This window comes from Psammomys obesus, unplaced genomic scaffold (genome assembly GCF_907164565.1).
Source record: "Psammomys obesus unplaced genomic scaffold, mPsaObe1.curated_primary_1811, whole genome shotgun sequence".
NCBI lineage: Eukaryota > Metazoa > Chordata > Mammalia > Rodentia > Muridae > Psammomys > Psammomys obesus.
This window is the reverse complement of record NW_026593286.1, coordinates 26,039,159-26,059,813: the sequence shown is the minus strand read 5'-3', so window position 1 is coordinate 26,059,813 and position 20,655 is coordinate 26,039,159. Positions and strand designations below refer to the sequence as shown.

The 20,655-nt window shown below is 41.9% G+C and overlaps 1 protein-coding gene across 1 annotated transcript in view; it reads right to left on the bottom strand.

The window, feature by feature from the left end:
* The window catches only part of Plekhm3 (pleckstrin homology domain containing M3), a 163,638-nt gene that overhangs the window by 11,802 nt on the left and 131,181 nt on the right, over positions 1 to 20,655 (bottom strand). The window contains exon 7 of the mRNA XM_055616780.1: positions 15,625 to 15,782. Coding sequence (XP_055472755.1) covers positions 15,625 to 15,782 — 158 coding nt within the window. The remainder of the gene's footprint in view (positions 1 to 15,624; positions 15,783 to 20,655) is intronic.

Sequence of the window (20,655 nt, the reverse complement as noted above, 5' to 3'; positions counted from 1 at the left end):
TAATGTTTGGGCTTGCTGTTTTCTCCTGTCATTGAGGATATACATAAAAGAAAAACAAAAACCGTGTAAATTCCTTAAATACTGAACTGTCTAGTGTCATGCATGAGTAGGCCTATATATCTGTAGATGTACACACTTTATGCACAGTAAAATACACAGAAGCTGTTATGAAAGGTCCTAAGGCAAAATGAACAAAATACAATGTAAAAAATAAGACTCAGGGCCACTCTTTGGGGGAAGGAGAAAGTTTAAGTTAATGAGAAGTTGACAAACAATTCTAGCAAGAAACTGATTATGAGTGAGCTCTGATGAACTGGGTGGGGCAAGCAGTGATCCGGGCGCTCTCAACAGGTGATGTAAGTCTAGGCTGACAGTACAAACACTCCTTCATTTTGTCAGCAGAACCAGGAGTAAGACAGCAAGGGACATGGACATCTTTGTTAGTAGGGCAAAGGTCTTGCAGAGAGTGCATAATGTATACAGGTACAATGCAGGGAGCATTATATTTGACTACAACATATTTGGGGTCGCTCACTGTGATTCCCACCCATCCCCCAATCCTCCCTTTTGAATTTTAAAATAGGCAGCAACTACTTGGCCTTTGTTTACAGTGTGGTGTGATGGTGGTAGTGTGTGTGTATGTGTGTGTGTGTGTGTGTGTGTGTGTGTGTGTGTGTGTACATAAATCAGCTTTTTAAAATCTGAAAACTACTTCTTTGAGTTAGGCATTGTTTGTTTTCTGAAGTCTATTAAGTCTGCCTATAAGTTCATGGATATAATACAAAACAATAACTGGTGGCTTTTGTGGCCCCAAGCTTTGGGCTTGGCTCTGGTGCTGTGATTTGAATCTGGCCCTCCTCCAGTTAGCAGTCACATAGCTCTTCAGGTTATTTACCACACACCTCAACTCTTGGAAAGACAACTGGCATGTGCTGTAATGACGCTTTTATCTGCCCTTTAAGCCTGAGTTAATTAAGGAAGCGTTTTCTCTGACTGCAGCCCACAAAGCACTGGGCTTTCTTTGGTCCTGGACTTTGAGTTTGTCAGCTAAGCCTGGCTAATACCTATGACAAAAGCTTTACTTACAATCTGGATTCAAACTAGAATGCAAACAAGGGTTAATTAATTCATTTGTTAATTTTGCTACCCTACTGGGGACATCAACTTACCATCACCCTTTGTGCAAATGCTTAATAAGTCCTTCCTGCTAATCTGTGGCCTGGGAGAGAAATCAGCCATACTCTAGGGTGTGTTTAAAAGCACAACAAATTTGATGTGAATGCAAGAGAGTCTGGGGGAAAAGTAACATTTGACACTAAATCTGCATCCTAAGGTTTACCTGGCAGTCACTATAATTCTCAAGGGGGAAAAAAATGCCCACCTTTTCTTGGGATTACTTCACAGAAATATATTTGCTGCTAGAGAAAGTAAAGGCACTGCAGAAGACTTAAACATTTCTATGACTGCTGCCAGAACTGGAACACATTCTAGATGTAGCTACTGGGGACTAGAAACAAGAGCAGTGGTTCTCTGTTCAGATTCCTCAGTGGCTCCAATGCCTGGAGGTTAAGAATGCCTGGAGAGGCCTGGCTGAGACAGAGCCAGCTGAGCAGCAGAATGCAGTTAGGGAAATGCAGATCACAGCAAGGGATCTTGGCTTCCCCCTGCACTTCTGTTGACTCACTGGTTATATTTTAATTTAAAATAAAAGTTTTAACTACCAAGTATTTATGAAAGATGCCTTTAAAAGGAAGTTATTCATCTAGGACTCTGACTGGGACTCACTTAGCATAGCTGAGTTCATCACTTAGTAGAGCCAAAACAAGAGCAAGTTTCCGAGCCTGAGTGTGTTAGAAAATGCAGAGAGAGTCCAGAAAATAAGCCTAGTTTTACGAGTAGCATGAGTTGTTTAGGAATACAATCTTGGTTACTGATGTGAATTTAGAAGGAACAAGGCAGTTATTACTTTATATTATTTCCTTATTTATCTCTTGCCACTGAGGCCATTCTTTTAACAAGATGGCATTACATAATTTTCTCATGTTTTTTCCTAGCAGTGTTGCTAGACAAAGAAATCCCTGGGGAACACTTCAGCTTGGGCTGCAGCAACAGCTGTGCCAACCAATAGCTTCCTCTTGACAGTCTCAGATGGTGGCCTGAGCAAGACCTGCAGGCCCGGGAGTGGGAAACTGAGATGAGAAACTCTCTTCAGCGCAGTTGGCCTGGGAGGGTCCATTGCCGTGCACAGGCCTGTCTCCTAGCAGTCTACTGTGAATAGGCTTGCACGGGAGCAGAGGCTGTCTTCTCCCCTGACGGAAGCTTTGACATCCACCTCGTCAGTAACTCTGAAGCCCTGACACTCCCTAAAGCCCACTCTGGCTGTTACCTTAAGACCCCTCCCTGACTCTGCACTCTTCTCTGCTGGGGAAAATCTGCTCATCTCTTTGCACTCTACATTTTGAAGATTTTTCTGTCTGATCACTGATGGCTGATGTAAGCTGCTATTCAGCTGTGTCTTTTCATGTAAATTTCCTTTTTTCCCTACCACCAATGATCTCCTTTCTAGGAAAGAAAGATGTGAACTCCCTTCTTAAGGAAAGGCTTCCTTAAGGCTTCATCATCTTCCCACACTAGAACTTGCAGTTTACATTAAATCTACTCAAGCACAGTGGCTTCGCCTGTTTCCAAGGCTGGATTTGAACCAGCGTCAGGTTCATTACTTAAGTCTGCCTATTATTTTATTAGTTTTATTGTAAGATGAGTCACACATTTCTGGTTTTCACATGAATTTTTTTTTTTTTAATATATTGCTGTCTTGTTTTCTCATTAAAAGGCTATATGATTCTTCCCATTGGTTGTGGGAACAAAAATTACTGCAACCACACCAAAAGTGAGACTAGTTCAGGTGACAGTCATTCACAAGATAGGTTTATGGTTTTTCCAAATCTCAGGGCTAGTGCTCTGGCAACAAGGTAAGACAGAAATGGCCACTGAGGCTCAGTAGCCTAAAGTTCCATGAGTCATATGTGTGGTGGGAGTCCCTGGCAGGTGACTACTGATTCTCCCTGGTGCTGTTGAGCCCTATGCTCTGGTATGCTTTGGTCCAAATAATACCATTCATACAGCATGAGTATGTATAGTATCCATCAGTCTTTCTGTGTACCTTCAATACTCTGAGATCATCAGGGACAGAACAGGTAATTACTATGGTTGGTTATGGAGCACAGGTGTTTACTGTTGCAGCACTGTTGTGGAGTTCACTACGCTACTTAATAAAGGTACTTAATGAAGACAGAGTAATATGATAGTGTGTCAGAGAAGGCATTAAAACAAAAATAATGTTTAAAATGACAACTTTAGTGACACTACCAGGTCCATTCTCAAAATTCACTGTATGGAAAATAATTACAACATATACACACACGGCAAAACAAAGATACTTTTGCACCTTTTGTAATTTAAAAGCACAAAATAGTTAATTCAGAACAAACTGCTCAGTCTACAGAGTCAATGTTTTTTGTGTGGAAAGGTAAACACTTTCTGTCTTCTCATTGTGTATTCAGGTTACTTATTTACAGTCCCAGGGGGAAGAAAAAGTGTACACTAACAAGAAACCTAAAAGATGTTTTGAAATCAAGTCATCTGAATAGTTTCGCCAAGCTCAAACATTTAATATCTTTCCTCTCTGATATTAGAGGCTTCACTGCCCCAGTAAAATACATCTGTTTCTAACAGATGACAGGATGTTAGCCAATACTCAAAAGTCCTATATTCTGCTCATGTCTACTTAAATAAAAACTTCCTAAAAATAGTTTAAAAACTAATTTTAAAGGTCTGTCATTAAAATTTTAGAATCATTTATACAGAATGTGACTAAGTTAAAATGAAACAAACCACTGATTCATTCACGTACTCATTCATGAATTACTCAGCGAGCAGTTCCTATGTGCTGCTTGGGATGGAACAGTGAGCAAAACAGGAAAGGATCATTAAGAGGATCTTACAAAATGGTAGGCAGAATCACAGTTTGAGTTTGTATCTTAAGCTCCTTAGGTAATGAGTATCAAAATCAGTCAATTTGCTTGAACATTATATAAAACAATATATAAACATTATATAAAAATGCTTCACACGTCAAGGATAGAAAAAAAGTGCTCATACCTTTTGTTAATACATATTGGTGCCATCAGTCTGGTAGGTCCAGAGGGGGGTGGCATGTTAGAGGTCATCTAGCAACTAAGAGGCAAAGTTAATGATATCTATACTTGTTCATCCCTTTCCCATTGATCTTTCCATGAACCAGCCTATCACTACTAATTAGAGGGATCCTAATACTATTCATTCATTTATTTACTTATTTGAAAATAGTTTTTTTTTCACACAATATTTTCTAATTCAGTAATTTATTTAGTTTTATTTTATGTGCATTGGTGTTTTTCCTGCATGTGTGAGGGTGTTGGGTCCCCTGGAACTGAAGGTATAGACAGTTGTAAACTACCATGTGGGTACTGGGAATTGAACCTGGGTCCCCTGGAACAGCAGTGCTCTTAACCACTGAGCTATCGCTCCAGCCCATATTCTGATTTAATAATTTTTAAGCAATTAAAATTTATCCTTTGTAAGTACTCATCGGTAAACATTTATAGATTAGATTATCTTTGGATTCAGAGATGGAAGATAGAAGACTGCATTTCAACATAACTCCATTTTATATGTTCATATGTAAATATATAAATAACATATGTGTAGAAAAATAGTAAATTATGGAGAATTTCTTTATGGTTGTATGTACTTTTCAGATCATTTAGAATGAGCATCAGTTCATTTTATAGTCAGAAATGAAAATATGACTTTAAACAATGATGGCCACTTTTCTCTCTAAACAACAGGCTGTTAGGTCATCTGGCATGTGTACAGACAAGGCAGCGTAACCTGGATACCGAACTTGAAAGTTAGGAAGGAACATGTCTTGACAGCGCCTATTGAAATGACCAAACGCAATGGTGGCCTCACCATGAGGACTGTAGCTATCAAGAGGCTAATGGCATACAGGGTGGGGTGAGGCCCAAGTGTTTCATGCAAGGTTTGTCTATATTAGCAGACATTCTGAAGTGTTTAGGTATGTGAATATGGAGTTGGCCAAGGTGCAATGTTATGTACCAAGTTATTCTTTGAATAAAGTTTTTTTTTCTTTTCTTTTCTTTTTAAAGCAAAAGAAAATAAAAGACTTCATGTCCTCACTGCCAAGCCACCCAACAGTGTGCTAAAAAGTTTATTTTCTTTCCTTCAAAGCAAGGAAAACCTTCACTGACACAGCAAATACATCAATACATGGACAGGTTGGCAGTCATGAGACCGAAGAAGAGCATCTTGGGTTGTATTACCTTGTTCCTGTCATTAACAAGCTTTCTAGACTCTTTTTCCCCCTCCCCAGATATCTACACGGTCTCTGAAGACCCTTCCATCTACAGACAGGGGCGACTCTAAATCCGGCAGCACTCTGCTAGAGAGCCATCAACAAGGTACCCAGCACTTAAATCCCAGAGCAGAAAGCAGCTGGCAGACAGAAGCAGGTGTTTTCCCAAAAATGGCTCCTAGGACAGGAACCCAGGTTTCCTCTGGCTCTTTCTGAGATCATACACCTTATTACAATACTCCCTGAGTGGGCTGCTCCCCAAGAAAAGCCACAGAAGGGAAATATCATTAAAAAAAGACTACAGACATTGGGGTAAGTTCTTCCCTCCCCAAGCCTGGCCCAGCTGAGACTGTTGCCCTCTGTTGTTGAACAGGATGTAACAGGACTGCCAAGCATAGCCCACAAACCTGGTAATTAGGTGCACTGACAGTGTTTGCTTTGGAGCCATTTACCAACAAAGGAATGTGTCAGGCTGATTAGTGAGAAAAGGGTATGTAATGTGTGTGTATTTAAGTCCACATGAGGCCATAATCCAGGAATTCAGTCTGTTTGAGCAAGGGCTCTCAGAAATGAAGGCTGAATAAATAGGAAGCTACGGTGGAACACTCCAAGATTCTGGATGGCACTTCTTCTCTTAAGCTTTATTCCACCTGCACCCCCTCCCCGTTTCTCTCTCTCTCCCCTTACCTCTTTCTTTCCCCCTACCTCTCTCTCTCTCTTTTCCTCTCTCTCTCTCACACACATAATGCAGATGAAACATCTAACATTCAATTCTCTTAAAAATAATGAACTTGAAAAATGGAAGAGTTTTTATGAGGTTGCTGGCAAATGTGCAGTTTATTATTTTGGCACATAAGTGACAAGTTTATCTGACATCTACTCTTCATGGATACTCTCTCTATGCCCTGCTAGTGGGCAAGTAAAATGCAAACAGAGTAGGAGAAAAGAAACAGCTTTTTTTTTGAGACAGGATCTCACTATGTAGACTAGTCTGGAAATCAGGATGCAGACCAGGCTGGCCTCAAACTCACATGGGTCCATTTCTCTCTGCTGGAGTTAAAGGCATGTGCAGTCACACCTTACCTGAAAACACAGATCTTAATGTCACTACTCAAGCTGTGCTAAGAAAAACTCTGTATCTAGCCTGTTGGATGGGAGGAAAGCATTCAGCGGTTAGATCACAGCACAGCTTCCTTTTTTCTTTGGAAACCTTTGTTGGTTTGACTGCTGTGAGGCATTTGGAGCTCCATGTGTACGTGAGGTGTGAAGACGGGCAGAAAGAGCCAACATAGAGAACAGTACCTATGCCCCAACCAGCTCAGGTCCTCGGGGGAAGGCAGGGCGGTAGGGATGTCAACAAAATGCAAAATGACAAAAGCATTTTCAATAGGTTAAGTATGCTAGGAAGACTCTTCACGTCTTTTTGCACAAACTGGGTGAGTTTGGAGTTTGACCAGATAGGTGAAAGTAACAGGCTGCATTTTTAAGGTCCTTGGGAGCAATTTTTTTTCCCTTCCCATTTTCCTTTCTTATGTGAACTCATGTGGCAAAATAGATGTCAGCATAGAAATGTGGAGCTCCTTTGGAGCCTCACTAGCTATGAGCATTTCTGTGAGGCCAATGTTCATTCTCAAGATAAAGTGAAGAAAGTTGTTCGACAGTGTGAAGACTGGATGTGGTGAGAGAGTGTGTTGGCCCGGCTGGTGAGAATCCAGTATAAGTTCAAGGTCCTGTGAGTCATCCTTACTGCTTGGAGGAGAAATCAACTACACGTACATAAAGAAAAAGCCACAAGCAATGTTTAGTCTGTACTGTTTCTTCTTACTATTGTTGTTGTTATTATTTGTGTTTTTAGAAGATAGAGTCTCCCTAGGAAGCTAGGACTGGACTGACTCACTATATAGACCGGGCTGGCTTCAAACATAGAGATCACCTGCCCCTGCCTTCCTAGTGCTGGGGTTAAGGGCATTTACACTAGATCTAGCTCAGCCTGTTCTTTTGAACTCTTACATTCAAAACTTAACTTAAAACAACAAAGCCTTTTAGAAGAGTAATGCCTGATCTGTAGGTGCCCTGGGTATAGAGGAAGAATGTTATTCTGAGGTCTTTCCAAGGGCAAGCTGGACAGACTAATCTTCCTGCCAAAGCAACCCCATAAATGGCAGGTCAGTGGCTCCAACCTGTGTACAAGCTGGGTCTATGTCACACTTCCATAATGACACATAGATTTGAAACCTTGAAATTCCCTTAACTAATCGGTTCATTTAAAACGTGTTGTCAGCATTCATGATCTAACAAAACGGTCAAAGTCTATGGAACACACTGTGACGACACTAAGCTCAGTGTTGTGAATAATCTTCTTACGTACATCAAAAGGGTGTGGAGGTCAGAAAGTGCTGGAGTGCCATGTTTTCTATATGTGAATATCAGTGGGGAAAACTTTTCTTGTCATCTAAAAAAAAATTTTTTTTTAGACAAGCCAAATGGAGCAGGACAGAGGACTGAAGGATGGCACTAACTTGGGATGGATGGCTGAGCTAACAGGTCTCTTTCAAGATGCACACAGTGTTTTAAAATTAAAATTAATTAGGAATGGCACCTTCATAGAAATCCTCAGGACAGGATGTCTCCTCAGCAGAATCAGGAAGGGGTCCTTGATAACAAGAGATGATTACAGAGGTGTGGAGATGGTGAAAGAAAGTTGCACAGGAGACAATTTAAAATTGTAAACCAACTAAAAATCTAAGTCCCGGGTCACTGTAGACTTACGCAATGTTTGTGCCCATTGTTTCTCCTTAAGTCTTCTGCTAATCTCCCGACTTGTAACTCTCTGAGGTAGAGCTCTTATTTCTCATTTTCTCAGGGGTGTGTTGTCTCTATTTCTCCAGGATGTGGGATTTTGCCATTGTCTTAATGAATGTTTGCTCCTCCTAAAGCCATGCTTCTCTTGTACCCTTTCACAGGTAAATGCTGGATTAGGCTTAGTTACGGAATGGTCTTTCTATTGTATTTAAATCTTGCTGTCTGGACATTGGGGGGGTTCTTAGTTAAGTAGATGTAGGTAGGTGTTTCATTTGTGTCTGAGAAGCTTGGGATAGTGCAGCAATCTGGAGTTAAGGGAAGGTACCCTCAGCTTCCATAGACAACCTCACTGCCGAGGGATGCAGGGTATCAAAGCTCCCTTATCCCTGTCACAACAGCCACTCCTTCACTTAAAAACAAAAATGTGTATCTGCCCATCACATCTGACCATGGCTTATTACTCCAGGTGTCTAAACTCCCAGGGGAGCAAATAAAGGGACAATTGACAAGCACATCTCTAGGGAGGCACCTTTAAAGGCAGATCGAAGATATCTTTCCAATTACATTTAGGGTGTACCCTGCAGACTTCTTTGAAGGCTACAGCTACAGGAGAAGCAGTGGTGTCTGATGAACAACACGGATGCTGAGTCAGATAGAGTTAAGTGCTTTGCTCTATCTGTTGGGGCAAGTAAATTGTTTTCCCTGAGCTTAGGTTTCCTTATCATTAAAGCAGAGGTGGGCCAGGAGATGGCTTAGTGCAGAAAGATACCTGCCACTAAGCCTGATTACTTGAGTTTGAACCCAGAACCCACGTAATGGAAAGAGAGAACTCCCACAAGCTATCTGTCCTCTGACCTCCACATATGTTCTAAGGCACGAGTGTCCACAAACATACATGCACACACTCAAAATAAATAAATATAAAACCAGAGGTAGCACTTAGAGGACAGGCAGAAGAAAGAACTCTGGTATGTACATGGTTAGAACTAGTGCTGGTTGGGCTGGAGAGTTGGCTAAGTGTTAAGAGCACTTGTTGCTCTTGCAAAGGACCTGGGTTCATGAAAGCTCACCACTTCCTCAGGCATTAGGCATGCATATGGTACACAGACATATGTATAGGCAAAACAGTCATAGTAACAAAATAAACCTTAAAAAAAGAGAACTAGTGTTAGTGAATGGGAGTCCTTGTAATTCTAGCATGTTCTCTACATGTGCCAGGGAAGGAAACTACACATTGAAACTAGGGGCATATTTTCAAATTAGTCAGGAAGCCTCCTCTTAGATAATGATTTAAAGAAAAGAAGTCCGAGTTGACCAATGTTTGTTATATGGTCATAACTGAAAAAGCAATTTAAACATGGTCTAGTCTAGAACCTACTCAGAGCAGCACAGAGTTCCCTGGGAACTGTGGACAGGTTCTTCCTTCCCTACCATGCACAGCGCTCATGCAGGTGAGGTCCAGGTCCACTTAGCTCTGACATACTTTCATAGAACGTTTCCATGGCTCTTCTGTCCCTAACACTGTATACAGCTGTGAGAAGGATCAGGTATTTGCACTGTATCTCTAGCAGTTGGCTCTCTATATACTGGTAATACACTCAAGAACCGTTTCTTGAAAGTTCTAGTTTCATGAGAATTGGTGTGTGTGTGTGTGTGTGTGTGTGTGTGTGTGTGTGTGTGTCAGTGTGTGTGTGTGTGTTATGGTGCATGTGTGGAAGTCAGATGTTGATTCTCACATTTCACCTTGCTTGAGATGGAGTCTTTTATTGGGTGTTTACTGTGGAGGGTTCCAGGGATTCACCTCTCTTCATGTCCCACCTCACAGAGGCACTAAGGCTCCGGACATATGTGTATTGCATTCAGCTCTCACGTGGGTGTTCCTGCGCTTCAAACTCGGACCTCATACTTGCACATCAGGCATTTTACTCTCTGACCCATCTACCCAGTCCTGAATTTATTTGTAATATTAAACTACAATAATACTGATAAAATAAAACCCAGCTCTACAAGGATAACAAATTTCATTTCTAAGAATTTTACAGACAGATGTTAAAACATGTTATATAAATTTCCGAATATACTTGGAAATCCAGAGCACAGCACAGCACATTTGTGTGTATCTATCATGAGCTTCAACTCTGCTGCTTTATGCCACTCTCTCCTCTTTACCTATCCCTTCACCGCACAGGGAGACTATTTCAAGGTGAGTCTCATACATCATATTCTTTAATTCATAAAATTTCAATGACACATTGGCCTCATTATCCAAATCACTTAATTTATCACATTTATTTATTCTACAAATTGAGCATGAATTCTTTGCTAAACTTGATTTTTTTTTTTTTTTTTTTGGTCTTTTCCTAAAGGCTTGTATAAAGTACTCTCAGGGCTGAACTTGAAGCGAAGCACCAAGAGGAAGTGTTATCAACCTGGATTCCAGGAAGGATGGTCAAGGTTCTTTCTGAACCACAGGCTTTGCAATCTGGGAGAGCTGCCTGTGGAGAAAGAAGACTCTGAACAGCTGCAGATTCAGGCTCTCACGTGGGTTAATGAGGCCATTTTGGTGAGAATTCAGAGCCTTGACAGTCATGCTGTCTTTGAATATATTCTTTCATATAATATCCCTGAAGATTTTGATTTTAGATTTAAACCAAAGCTTACAGAAAAGGAATCCTTGTCAAGAGGAAAAATCTAGGGACTTGTGGGTATATAAAGCCTCATGCTCAGATCTTGGCCTCGATGGTAGTTCTCAGCAAAAGGAGATGGGTTCCTTGGACATGTGGCCACATCTTGGATGAGGATAAGAGATGTAAAACATGAGACTGAATCATCTTATCCAGCCAGGAAGGGAGAAAATGCTGATCAGCAAGCCAGCAGACAAAACCTACAATGGCTGGGATACGACATCATGACACCAGAGCAAATGCAAAGCTTGAATGCAAAGCTGAGAAAGCTTGAACAATGACCACTGGACAACCCAAGGGACAAAATAACCATGCATGAATCCACACTGACAAGAATAGCAGACGAGTTAAAAAAAAAAAAAAAAAGTGAATGGGAGAAAAGGACAGATCGCCCCAACAGGATTTCAAGTAATTTTGGGCATGCTCTGCTCCTGGGAAAGTGGGGCCTACTGAGAGTTCCATGTGGTTCCTTCCAGAGTGGATGGCATGAGAGGGAGGAGAGAGGAACAGCAGAGGAACCTGCACAAGCTCAGCAGGGGTAAGTCATGAAGGTGCTGTGCTTGTCACACGTGAGAAAAATGGCACTTTGTCTCCGCATTCGGTCCCACTCCAACCCCAGAAGCATAAAGCCTAGTCTAATTTTGTTGGTGCTGTTTTTGGAGATTGGTTCTTGCTACATGTTTCTCAGGCTGGTTGGAACTTGTTATGTAGCTCAGGGATGCCTTGAACTTGTGACAATCCTCCTGCCTCAGCTCCTGAGTTCTGGGATTACAAATATGCCCAATCATGCCTGCCGTTAGTCCAATCTTAAACAAAAATCAGACATACCCAATAGTATCCTTCAAACCTAAACTGTCAAGATCATCAAAATAAGTAAAATCTTTGAAACTGTCGTAGCTGAGTCTTTGACATGAATGTTATGAAATATATGAAAATTAAATGTAATGCATTATTCTAGAACAGAAAATGGGTTAATCGAAAACTAAGGAAATATATATACACAAACTCCATGGACCGTAGCTAATAAGGAGTCAGTGGTTTTCTAATTCCAACAGATGCAGCACCCCCGTGTTAGGCTGAAGAAACTGGAGCTAGGTGTTGGGTGTGCAGCATCTGGAAACTCCACAATACCTTTGCAAGCTCTCTGTTCTACTTCACTGTATCTCGGACCCGACCGTTCACACGGACGAGCTTCCAACACCTGAGCCTCCTTTGGAAGCTCTCGAGTTACAGTTAGCAGAGTTCCCTTAGTCCAGGTCCCTGGTACCAGCATCTGTCTTCCTTCTATGGCCTTACTGTGGCAGTGTGTCACTGCTGCAAGGAATACACCAGTACTGACATGGTATTTTATCCAAGGTCCACAGCTTAGATTAAGTTCATTCTGTACTGTCTGGTTCTAAGGGCTCTGACAAATGTACGTGATCTTGTCATGTTCACGTAACTGCAGCATCACATAGAACAGTTTCACTGCCCTGACAATTTGTTTCACCTAATTACCCTGCCTGGTCCGGAATTCTGACCACCAGTGATCTTTACTGTGTCTATAATTTCCCATTTTCTAGACTGTCACAGAATTTTGTGGCCTGTTCATTTATTTCTTTTATTGGAAACTAATACCCCACTGAATGGATATACCGCATTTTGTTTATCCACTCACCTACTGATGAGCTCATGGTTGCTTGTGATTTTAGATAATCTGGAAAAAAGTTCCTATAAACATCCGTGTGCATGCTTTCACATGAACATACATATTCAACTTATGTATTTTGAAGGTTTTTTTTTTTTAATGGCCAAATGCTCTTGGCTTTTCCTCACATCTTTCTGTTACTTCTAGTAATTGTGTGGGGTTTGTGTGCACATGTGATGAGGGTGCATGCACTGGTACGTTGGCATGCAGAATTCCGTGGAGGACGACGGTGTCTTAGTCCACTTTACTGAGCGGCTGTCCCGTGTGTCAGCTAGCCCCCGAGGAAGGTTTAAGGACGCGCTTGCTTACAGCTCTGCCCGCCGGAGCTGTCCTTTACAGCTGACCCCTGCTCGTAGTGGACTCATTTCTTTCCCCCTGAAGTTCTACCGGCACAGGCTCAGGGCGCACGTTTGTGCGCACGTGCATGCACATGTCTGCCTGCACATGCCTGTGTGTGTGCGCATGTGTCAATTCTGCTTTCTTTTTTTAAGAACTGGCTCCTTTGTTTTTGTCAGAAGTACTATTATTATTTTTTAAATATAGAAGATTCACAGGTGAAGCCATGCGGCCTCTGTTAGGGAGGCTTAAAAATTAGTCATTTTCCTGTTTGTTATAAGTCTATTTGAACTTCTTCTTTTTTTTCTTTTTAGATTTATTTATGTATTATGTATACAATGTTTTGCCTGCACGTGTGCCTGCAGAAAAGATCTCATTATAGATGCTCATGAGCCCCCATGTGATTGCTGGGAACTGAACTCAGACCTTTGGAAGAACAGACAGTACTCTCAACATCTGAGCCATCTCTCTAGCCCCATCAATTGAATTTCTATGAACTTCAATCTATAATCTTCTTTCTGCTTGTTTGGGGTTTCCTGTTCTTCTTCAGCTCCTTGAAGTATATGCTTAGACTACTGATTGAGAGCCTTTCCCCTCTCCTGCAAATATACATGTTTACAGCACTAAGCTCCACTAAGCCAGGTGTATCTAATCTTCCGACACTGAGCTATGACACTGTCACCTGCAAAGCTCATGCTTGGGAACCATACAATCAAGTTAGAACAGGAGTCTCATAATGCTGTAAATAAGTTCCTAATTTTGCACTGGGCTGCATTCGTAGCTCTCCCTGGTTTCATGCAGTCTAGTGCGGCCACAGGCTGGACAAACCCGCTGGCCTACCATTACTTTAGCTTTAGCCTACATTTCCATTATTTCACCTTTATTCACTAAAAATGCTTCAGAACTTACCTAGTGATCACTCCTTCAACCCCAGAGTAATCTAGAACGGCACTGCTCAGTTTCCAAACGTTTCATGGGTTTCTAGGCCTTTTCCTAATGTGGACTGTTAATTCTACGTGCTAGAAAATAAACATGGTGTAGTTTCAGTCTTCTTAAGCTAACTGGGATTTGTTTTGTGGTCCAGTGTATTGGCTGATTCCGTAGAAGCACCTTATTTATGATTACTTCTTTTTATCACAGGATCACTCATTTGCCATAAAGCTCGGCCCTCCAGGCTTCTAGCTCATGAGTTTTAGCATTCACAAGATTATGTGACTGTGACTGTAATCCACTCCTACCTTTGCATGATCAAAAACTTCTGTGTTCTTTAGAAGTCCCTGCCTTTACCCCTTCCCTCCAGTCCTGGGCAACTACAAACGTACCTTGGATCTGCTTATTCGGGGCATCACATATACAGGGAATCATATAATATGCGGCTTTTTTGTGCCGAGTTTCTGTTAAGTCTATGTTGTGGTATGTAACAATTCCGCGTCACTTTTTTAAATAATTTATTTAATTTCATTTTATGTGCATTAGTGTGAATGTGTCTGATCCCTTGGAAATGAACAGTTGTGGGTGCTGGGAATTGAACCCGGGTCCTTTGGAAGAGCAGGCAGTGCTCTTAACCACTGAGCTGTCTCTCCGGCCCCCTCGTGTCACTTTTTTAAGGCTAAATAGTACACTGTATCAAATTTTGTTTCATCAGTTGATAGGCATTTAGGTTGCCTCCTTTTTAAATAATATTATAAATACTGATGCTGGAAACTTTGTGTAGAAGTTTTTAGGTTAGAGCATATATCCAAAAAAGGCACCTGGAAACTGGAGTCTGGACACGTGTGTATTTTTACATCCTTCTATGTATGGTCTAACCCAAGTTCTGGAATGTTTACAAATAGTCTTTGGGTTTAAAAAGTGGCCAAGAGGGCTGAGTCAATGCTCCCCATGTTAGCTCTGTCCTACATGCCTAGCTTCCCCTGGCTATATGCCTCATCTTCTGTTCTGAACCACAATGTAAGTGAGTTTTGCAGGGTGGAAATGAGCCATGACGTTCGTGGCCAAAGAAGCCAGTGCACACACACAGACTATTTCTATTATGTTTCTGGAATAAAAGGAAAAGTGATATGTATTATTTTGTGGGTCTAGAAAAGCCATAGTAAAAACTCTGACCCAAGTTAGTGAGAAAATCATCCATCAACCAGGGGATCTACTGATGGCCAAACATTTACTTCGGTTAGAGAACTAATCCCAGGTGAATTTCCTCTCTTAGGGCCTGAAAACTCTCATCTCTGTCGTCTCCCCACCAGGGACTGGAGAAGTGCATGTAGCACCCAATCCAGGCATGGCCTTCCTCTGTGGGGGGCAGTTCCCATTTCTTTTTGTTGTTGCTGTCTTTTTGTTTGTTTGTTTTTTTAAGAGAGTTTCTTACTTGCCATTTCTAATCATCTGGCTCAGAAAAGCTGGGTGGGCATCCCGTCCCCCACTCTCCAGCCTAAGACTGACTCTGAACACACACTTAATAAGCTGGAGGGAGGCGGCTTTCCTTTGCGGCTCTGCTCTTTCCCTCTGTGCAAGGAGAGAGAGTGAGGGCTGGAAATAAAGGGGGAAGCAAAGGGAGAAAACTGCTCTACAGAAACAAGGGGAACCTGACTGCGAGTGGGTGCGAGAGAGGCACAATGCGTAGCTCAAAAATGAGCTGGTCCTGGCCAGACAAAAGCACACGTGACACTCAGGCACTTTTCTGTGCCACGAGGCGTCTGTACCTGCTCGTTGAAATGTCCTCAAAGGGGTAGAGGATCTCGCCGTTGTTGCAGATTTCGCAGATGAAGCCTTTCTGGCTACAGAGGCTGCAGCTGTAGACGTGCGCGGTGGCAAACTTAATGACCTTGCCCAAGAACGGAGCCAGTTTTCCCTCTATCACCTGCGGGAGGAGAAACAAGACAGGGGGGCACAGCATTGAGAGCACAGTCTTGCAGATGTGGGAAGGGAAAGGGCTCCTTTCCTTTACCCAACAGGAAAACCTGTCATTATGCTTTCCCAGCAGCTCAAGGGAGAAACGGCACAAACAGGACTTGACTCCAAAAGAACTCGTTTATCCGCTGGAGCTTGGAAATGAAGACTCCAAGCTTCTTTTGTGTTCCTCTGCTCTTGCAGTGTGGTGTGGGGCATGGTGAGCCCCACTTGAGGAGACAAGTTCAGAGTTAGGGGGTGCAGAAGAGGGGGAGGCAGGCTTGCAAGGCATGCAGGGAAATGCAGGCATGGCGGTCTATGTGACCAAGGCAGCAGCACAGCTCTCCTGTGACAAACTAATATGATTTCATCTCCATTCTCTCCTCCAGGAACACACAGCAAACATGGAAAAATGGGCTTTTCATGTTGCTGGGAAGTGTAGTAATTTAAAAAATGTGTAAGCTGGCAGTTTGAGGGCCGTTTTCAGTTTATAATTTTAAAATTCTTAGTGTTTTTTAATGAGCAAATTTTTAAAATGGGGGTTTTCACATTAAGAACAACAGAAAAAAAATTGTCTACTTTTGAAAAAAACAAATGACATTGCTAAACTGGCTTGAATTCCAGCATGCTGATGAACCTCCTGGCAGGCTCTTGTGGCATGGGCCATCCACAAGACAGCGGATCCCATGTATGTGCCCGTAGTCTGGCCCCACTGTCATTTTATCTGCTGGCCTGCAAATTCTCATGACTTTGGAACCCATGACAGTCTTATCGCTCTGTGTTTAGCCAATATGTATGGGCTTCAAAGACTTCAGCACCTTACACAGCAGTAAAAGTCTGCCTTTTATTTCTGTACCATTAATACCTGTTTATATATGCTGATTTTTCTATCAGAAAAAAAAATGAAATTAACTTAGAGAAATAACTAACAATAGCTACCTGGATATCTTTTTTCAAATAAGTACCTCGTTAAATGACAATTTTACCTCCAACTAATACCTAAGGGAAATACAGTAGGACTTCAAGGACTGTAATCTGTCTTTTATAGAAAAATGAGGCTATACACAGATGGAAATGGAGGAGGATTTTAAGCACTAAGAACAAAATACCATGATGTTAACAATTACAGTAGAGATACCAGGTTGCCATTCGCATATTTTGTGTCTTTGCTTTTTTACAGTGGTGAATGTATATTATTTTGCATCAAAATATAAAAAGTGATTATATAAAATCAAGTTTACTGCTTTCTAGGGATAGCTCTTTTCCTAACAGGGAGGGTAAGATTACAATGGCTGCTGGGTCAGCATGTATTCTACCATGCTTCGCCTCACTTCCTTCCATAACCCACAGCAGGCTGCAGGTAGACGAGAGCTCCTTTGGCTGTTCTCAGAGGGACCTTTGGCTCCAATAAGCTCCAGTCAGACACGAACCTAACACCAACACCTGATACACACTCTCCAGGAAGCATCCAGCTACAGACGCTTCCCCACGCTTCAGGGCCGTTTCTACACTGTGGTAGCAATCCTGCAATCCTGTTGAGTTTAGTTTCCTTTCTCTTCCTTAAGCAATCACGGTTAACGACCCATTTAAGCAGAGACCTGAGGATTTAGGATGGTCTGAAAACCAAGTGAATACAGGTGATAAGAAGACCTTATCTTCTTGGGGACACAGGTGTCATCCAGGATCTAACAGAGATTGAGCATCATGACCTAAGTTTTTTCTCTATCTAGAATTCATCAGGACAAAAGTATGAACATTCTGGAGGCTCCTACAATATTTTCATCAACTTGATATGGCCAGTGATATATATTTATTCCTACTAGGGAAACTAATGGCGTTTTGAAAATTAATTTGTAATATCTAGTCTCCCTATCACAGCTCCCAATACACACCTCTATTTTACTAACTTAATCAGTTTATCCTCTGATGTACACTTTTACTTTTAGGCTATTTCAAGGTTAAATTTTTGAAAATTATTTTAGCTGTTGCTACATTAGGATATTTGTGTCCAGTGACATAGAAGCATGCTACTGAATTGTCCCCGATGATAATCATATTTATATATGATTCTTTGGGATATTCTGAAAGCATAAATTTCAAGTAATAATAATGTTAGTGGCGATTTTTGTTATTTCATTGACAGCCAACCTGGAAATTATGCAGTTGATTATGAATGATTTATTTCCATCAAACTAACCTGTCATTCATCATGTTTTATTGACTCCCTTTCCCATTTTTTGAAATAACAGCTCTATTGAGATATAATTCACACACCACACAATTCAGCTATTTAAATTTAAACCTTGGTTTATTTAAAGAGTTGTGTACCTCACTACAAACAATTTTAGAACCTCTCCAGCTCCTGATGTTAAGTTTCAACTGCCTTTTGCCCTATTCTCCTAAGCGCTAGGAACCAATAATCTACTTTCTGTCCCTATAAGCCTATTTCATGGGAGCAGAACCATATGCAGTGTGTGTGTGGATGGATGTGAATGTGTGGCTATTCGTGTGTCTATGTGTATGGGTGTATGTGTGTGTCTTCTCTCATTCAGCATAGTGTTCTGAGGTTTTTGCTGAGTACCCTTGACCAAGTTTCACATCTCCAACCTCCTATCACTCTCTCTAGATTAACAGGATAACTGAGTTTTAATCCTGGAAGTCAGTCTTTCTCCTTTAATCTGGTGAGCACATGTCAGTTTTCGAAACCACTTTATCACATGACAAGTTTCTTCTCACGCCTTCAGTGAGTTCTCATTTTACCTTAACGAGAACCTTCCCTGATTTAATAGGATGTTACTATGTCCCTGATGCTAGATGCAAGAGCACTGTGTATAACTAGACTTTACGTCTCACTTGCTTGGCAAGGTCTCCAAACCAGAACTCACTACCAGCCCAAGTCCCATGCTCAGTTGTGAGCAGTCTTGCTGACTCAGGAAGGGCTTGCTCTGGTTCCTGTCCTCCCAGGTCATTTCCTTTCTGAGGGTGCTGCCTCGATTCTTACCATTCATTTAGATTTCACATAGGCTCTGTGGCTCTCATCATTCCTGACTTGAACCAAAACCCCATTCTTGGTTACAATGGTCACAAATTCTTCACTTTCACGTCGTATAACACAAGACGGAAGTCAAGACTGTTCATTCCTTTACTACCGTTTACCTGACCACCTTGCTTCTCCTGTGCTGAACACACGGATGTGAGAATTTGACCCCTCTAACCTACGAAGCTGGCACTTCTTCATGGGACAGCTAAGAGAGTAAGCTGCTCTATGGCAAACCGTGAGGCTCATGCCTCCCTGCCGGGCACCCACGCTCCTGTGGCCTGAGGGAGGATGCTCTCCCATCTGTTTCCCTGGCTGCGGCTGGTGGTGGCTGTCTATATGTCACCCACGTCTTCAGTCACCGTGCTGTGTGGGTAAAGTAGGAGCACCGACACAGCACTGGCAGGCAGTTCAGTTACTCAGGAGTGCTTTTCCTTCTTTGCCCTTGACTGGCCGTTCTTCTCACTGTCATCTCAGGAGTGTGGCCATGTTCCAAACTGCCCAAGCTGCTTAAACATTTTTTTTTTCCAGAAAAGTGAGGTAATATTTTCAGGTTAATTTTAGAATTTATAAATATTACATTAATATTATGGAAAGGAAAAACTTTCAACTAATACGTTTCCAGGGACAAGGACCTATTTTTGTCCTTGAATGCAATGATTAGCACCAGTGGGAAGAGGATTAGCAATCGTGGCCTTTAAGGTCTAGAGGTTACCTCACAGTGAAAAGTGGGCTCCATGTGTCCAACTAGACTCCATGTGTATAACTAGACTCTATGCTTCGCAAGGTCTTCAAACCAGGAACTCACCAATCCAGCTCCCATGCTCAGCTATTCATTAAGGTTCCTTTTCACAAGGGCCACCTTTACATGGACAATTGCTCAAAAATACAAAAATGCCCTGCCTCCCACACCCTTCCCTCCACCACCTAAGGGCCTTACACCTTTGAATCCCACAGCCTAGACAACTTGGTGTGGCTTGAAGTTAGGAACCTATTCAGAAAGCACTAGGAGGATGGTAGCCTTAAATGAGACCAAAGTGTAGTCTATTCCCCCAGTTTCCAGTTGAGAATGAAGACCACAACAAAGTTTTCAGGACCCCACCCCACCCAATTCCACCCAGAGAAAGAATGGATAAGGCATAGTTAAATGAGGGAAAGTCAGATGGGAGAACTGAATTCTGCTGTCACCCCGAGCTGGTACACCTCCCTGTCTGACAACCTAGGGTTCAGCATAAAAAATGTCTTACAAATCTTCTACCCAGGCTATAGTTGATCCAGAAGATTCTAGTAAAACTGGGAGCATGCCACAGCTGACTACTACAAAATAAAGCACAATTGTATTCTGTTTTTTGTTGTTGAGACAGGGTCTTGCCACAAAGACTAGCCTGGTCTTAAACTCACAATCATCCTGCTTCAGCCTCTCTAGTATTACAGTCACAGGTGTGAGCACAAACATATTTTCTAATAAACTTGGTCAAAGATAGTTAAGAAAATAGGTAATAAATAGCCACGGGTTTGCTTCCCTACAGATTAGATGCACTTTTACATTCATTTAAACTTCATAGTTTGATTCATTAAAGAGTCTCCAAAGAAGCTGAAATCGCATGGCTTTTATCCCCTATTACCCACCCTCCATTGTCTCTGGGCTCGGGAGGCAGTGGCAAACTGTGAGGCTGACCTGGGCACAAATGGTAGCTGTCTGCCTTCCACTGGGAGACGCTGGCAAGTTGCTAAGCTCTGTGAGCCCTAGTTTTCCTGCACTAAAAGCAGCCAATATTTACATATAGGGCTGAAGAAAGGATCAGGG